Raw genomic sequence first — 5,015 nt, 5'->3', positions numbered from 1 at the left:
TTATCCACCTGGCCATGCTGGGCACCAGATGTTGTAAGAAGCATAGAACTACGTAACTTACTAAGATTCTAACAAATGTTGTAAGAAGCATACGAACTACGTAGCTTACTAAAATTCTAACAAATGTTGTAAGAAGCATACGAACTACGTAGCTTACTAAAATTCTAACAAATGTTGTAAGAAGCATACGAACTACGTAACTTACTAAAATTCTAACAAATGTTGTAAGAAGCATACGAACTACGTAGCTTACTAAAATTCTAACAAATGTTGTAAGAAGCATACGAACTACGTAACTTACTAAAATTCTAACAGATGTGATAAGAAGCATACGAACTACGTAACCTACTAAGATTCTAACAGATGTTGTAAGATAATCATGAATTATTACTTGCAAGTTAGATACATTGTTATTTATTGTTACGATAACTGACTTAAGAGACTCTAAGGATATGTTAGATAATCCATTCAGGTCATTGTGATTTATTTCCCGGACTGAATATTAATTTCCATAGGTCGAATTTCTTTCACATAACACGTTTTTTTAGATGATGCGAATTTATTTCAGTATTACAACATTGAATCTAACAACAGTCACGAAACTAGTTTACTGTAGCAAATGTGTAATAACATTGCAATAAGATTACAAAGCTTGACACATACTGCTAGCCGAACGTGGGTTTTTGCTTAATTAAGAAGAGTTTATTAGTAGCGTTTCAACTGCACTGTATTTGTTTTAGGCCGTTGCAGAAGAGATGAAATGTTGTAACGCTAATATATACAGTTTTATTATTCTGAATAACCGATATTGGGCAATTTAGAAGTAAAGTGTTTAAAGCTATTGTGAAAAACGACATTGTGATTTTATATATTCTTTCAAACAGTTTTACAATGAACATTTTTATATAGATAGAAACTCCTGTTTATTTTTCATTATATAGAGTGGAAATTGGACTGTTTCTATATCCAAATCCACTTTTTCCGAAGTACCCGTTGCCATCTCTGTAATCTCTGAACCCAAGGATGTAAAAGTTCAACCAATTCGAACACGAGCTTGGATAAGTAACATTAAATTAACTTACCCACAGTCACCAAAAATATTTGCAGAAGTGAAGAAAGACTACAATGTTATAACTGGTGTTACAGTATTTGGTACTGTTGAGAGTCCATCTGGTTCACTTAAACGAATACAGTTACTGGACGATGGAGCAGGTCAGTGGTTTTAGATATGGTAGAAAATTTATAGATGTAAACAAACTACAGTTAAAATACAATGCTCAAAATGAACGACAACATACATTAAGAATTGGTACCCTACACTAGTGCCTCTTAGTGGTGAGAAATCAAAAAGTAGACGACATTTTTTAGGTGATGATTTAAATCGTTACAGTTAAGTAATTTTATCCAATTAAAATCATAGTAAGATAGACAGATTTTTCTATAACTTTAGAATACAAATTATATTTTAATATGTTTTTAGGGTGTTGTGAAACGTTTTTTTTTTTGTTTTGTTTTTTGCAGTATGTGTTTCTTCATTCAGGTCAAACACGTAATATAAAATATCCAATCAAAATTGTTTCCAAACTATAGTGAAGATGCTCATAAAATAAATCACTGATGTGGTGGTACTTTAAGTTTTTAGGTGTGTACAGGAACCTGTAATGACTGATGTTGTTGTAATTTAAGTTTTTAGGTGTGTACAGGAACCTGTAATGACTGATGTTGTTGTAATTTAAGTTTTTAGGTGTGTACAGGAACCTGTAATGACTGATGTGGTGGTAATTTAAGTTTTTAGATGTGTACAGGAACCTGTAATGACTGATGTGGTGGTAATTTAAGTTTTTAGGTGTGTACAGGAACCTGTAATGACTGATGTTGTTGTAATTTAAGTTTTTAGGTGTGTACAGGAACCTGTAATGACTGATGTTGTTGTAATTTAAGTTTTTAGATGTGTACAGGAACCTGTAATGACTGATGTTGTAATTTAAGTTTTTAGGTGTGTACAGGAACCTGTAATGACTGATGTGGTGGTAATTTAAGTTTTTAGGTGTGTACAGGAACCTGTAATGACTGATGTTGTTGTAATTTAAGTTTTTAGGTGTGTACAGGAACCTGTAATGACTGATGTGGTGGTAATTTAAGTTTTAAGCGTGAAGAAGAACCTGTAGCTTTGAACAGGTTTCTCGTCTAGTTCTTAAATAATTTAGTATTTTTTATAATAAAATTTTATTTTACAGATTTAACTCTTCTCTATATAAACGCAGCAGTTTGACAACAAATAAACGGAAAAGTTTCAGCGCTAAACTTTTAGTTTAGCATCTGTGTGGTGTTTGTGTAATCCAGGCTGAAAATAACAACTAATGTAATACACAATTATTGAATGTATGAGAAAAGGAAAACTACATTGAATCATTGAGTTTTAACCTTAATATATTTATCGTGATGCTACGGGCAAGACATCAACCGCAACAACTAAATTAATCAACCAAAAATTATAAACTTTACTCAATGTCTCTGTTGTTTAGATGCTGATAACAACCAACACCACAGATAAACTATTTTTGGTGACTTGAGTGCTAATATCAACCAACACCACATATAAATCATTCTTTGTTATTTAAATATATGTATCAACCAACAAGACAGATAAACTGTCCTTTGTGATTTAAGTGCTAATATCAACCAACACGACAAATGAGCTAGTCTTTGTGGTTTAAGGTCCAATATTAACTAGCACAATACATAAATAAACTTGCCTTTATTAATTAGGTGCCGATATCAACCACGACGACGGGATTTATTCCTCATATTTCAACGACTTCGACGGTAATGGTCGTTATGCTGTGGTAGCAGAAATGCATAACGAGGGAAATGCTAAAGTCAAAAAGGGGTCGCCGTCATCACCTGCCATTGTTATTCCCAAATTTAAAAACCCTAAAGGTAATTTCAATTGAGGTTAAATTTACGTTTTAAGGTAGTTGTATAATTGTTTAATGAATTTTATAGTTATTTAAAATCCTTTCAAGAATTTTCAACGAAGTATAGATGCAAAATATTAAAAATAAAGACTATACTGCAAAATATAATGATCCATGAAATTTACAGTCAGTCAATTTTTTTTTAAAGTCAAAAACATCATATCAAACATGTAAAATTGAACCTGCTTCCTTTCGTGGCGGGCCCGGCATGGCCAGGTGGTTAGGGCGTTCGACTCGCAATCTGAGGGTCGCGGGTTCGAATCCCCGGCCCACCAAACATGCTAGCCCTTTCAGTCGTGGGGGCTTTATAATGTGAAGGTCAATCCCACTATTCGTTAGTAAAAGAGTAGCCCAAGAGTTGGCGGTGGGTGTGATGACTAGCTGTTCCCTCTAGTCTTACACTGCTAAATTAGGGACGGCTAGCGCAGATAGCCCTCGTGTATCTTTGCGCGAAATTCAAAACAAACAAATCATTTCGTGTCTTTTTAATGGAATAAATATAGTTAGTTTTGTTCGTTAACATGGCCGTTTAGCCCACGTGCTCATAAATTGATATTAGATTAAATTACTATTCTTATTAACATTTTTATTTAAGTTATTCGTAGTTTTTATCTATCTTAGATTATTCTATCACAGGCTAAGAAAGTAATTTTTTTCACGGACAGTGTTATATATATTAGGTGTATAAGGAAAAAATGTAGAATACATGAAAAAAGTAAATGTTTTTTTTCTCCATTATAGACCGTTTCACAAAACCACCAGCAAATAACTTTACAGCTGATGATTTTATAATTTCCGATAAAAAACCGGATATACAAGTGCCCGAAGAAGATGAATTAGCCTTACCATTTCAACGAATTACAGACGCTGGATCATTCCGAGTTGAAAATTTTAATCCAATATCTGGCGATATAATTTCGCCCAATAGGATCGTGGATTTAAAAATCATTTCTGCAGGAAAGGTAGATGACATAAATGTAGTTTCTTTAATGTGGACTTCTCCAGGAGATGACCTTGATCAAGGAAATGGTATGGAACAAACTTTTATGCAAATGATAAAAGATTTGTTTAAATATTTGTTGTATGTTTTTGTATTCAAATAACTGAATCAAATAAAACACTAAACTTCCAATATAAGCCTCTCTAATAAAAGTAAAAAATTAATAAAATTAAAACAAATTAACTTACGAGTCACAACAATGAGGTCAGTATTTGCCCAATAAGATTTTGACAAAAATCTAGTTTTTTGTAAAAACTTGAAACGGGAACATACAACACAATCTTAAGCATTGTAATATACGATTACAAGTGCAGTTTAATACTTAATATTGAAAATAAAATGCACTTATGCTTAACGAGAACAGAAACTTTAAATATCACAGATATTCCATCTTGTTTTGTTGATGAAAGTGAGAAATTCAATGTCAATCTCTCTGAAAAAGAAAGAGAAAAAAATGGTCCTCCGGTAGGTCAGTGGTTAATTTACGGCATTACAATGCAAATAGCGGGGGTTAGATTCCCTACAATGAACAATGGCTTTGTTCTAAAAACAAAACACAAACTGAAAAATATGAAATTGAGCTTTTTAAAAATAATTTCGATTCACTTTGTTTAGTTGACCCTAAGATTACCTATGGGTTGCATAAACCTCATCAGTTTTTCAACACATTTTTGTAAACTATTTACTCACCAAATTTATTGCAGATCCATCACTTTATTTATTACAGAGCCCTTGATAACAACCCCCAATGGCACAGCGGTATGCCTGCAGACTTATACTGCTAGAAACCGGGTTTCGATACCCGTTGTGGGCAGAGCACAGATAGCCCTTCGTGTAGCTTTGTGCTTAATAACAAACAACAACCTTTAATAACATACGAATCACACAAAAAATATACAAAAATTACCGTCAATATTGCAATTAATTCCTTTTAATTACAGTTGGAGTCCTCAATATATTGTTTGTTTTTGAACTTCGAGCAAAGCTACACGAGGGCTATCTGCGCTAGCCGTCCCTAATTTAGCAGTGTAAAACTA

At 33.0% G+C, this 5,015-nt stretch overlaps 1 protein-coding gene across 1 annotated transcript in view; it reads left to right on the top strand.

Annotated features, from left to right (window-relative positions):
* Positions 1 to 5,015, top strand: part of LOC106470160 (epithelial chloride channel protein-like) — a 29,113-nt gene that overhangs the window by 21,538 nt on the left and 2,560 nt on the right. The window contains exons 12-14 of the mRNA XM_022399567.1: positions 942 to 1,212; positions 2,770 to 2,940; positions 3,720 to 4,007. Coding sequence (XP_022255275.1) covers positions 942 to 1,212; positions 2,770 to 2,940; positions 3,720 to 4,007 — 730 coding nt within the window. The remainder of the gene's footprint in view (positions 1 to 941; positions 1,213 to 2,769; positions 2,941 to 3,719; positions 4,008 to 5,015) is intronic.

This window comes from Limulus polyphemus, unplaced genomic scaffold (genome assembly GCF_000517525.1).
Source record: "Limulus polyphemus unplaced genomic scaffold, Limulus_polyphemus-2.1.2 Scaffold102, whole genome shotgun sequence".
Lineage (NCBI taxonomy): Eukaryota > Metazoa > Arthropoda > Merostomata > Xiphosura > Limulidae > Limulus > Limulus polyphemus.
The sequence above is the reverse complement of the archived record's forward strand: the minus strand, read 5'-3'. Positions and strand labels throughout refer to the sequence as shown.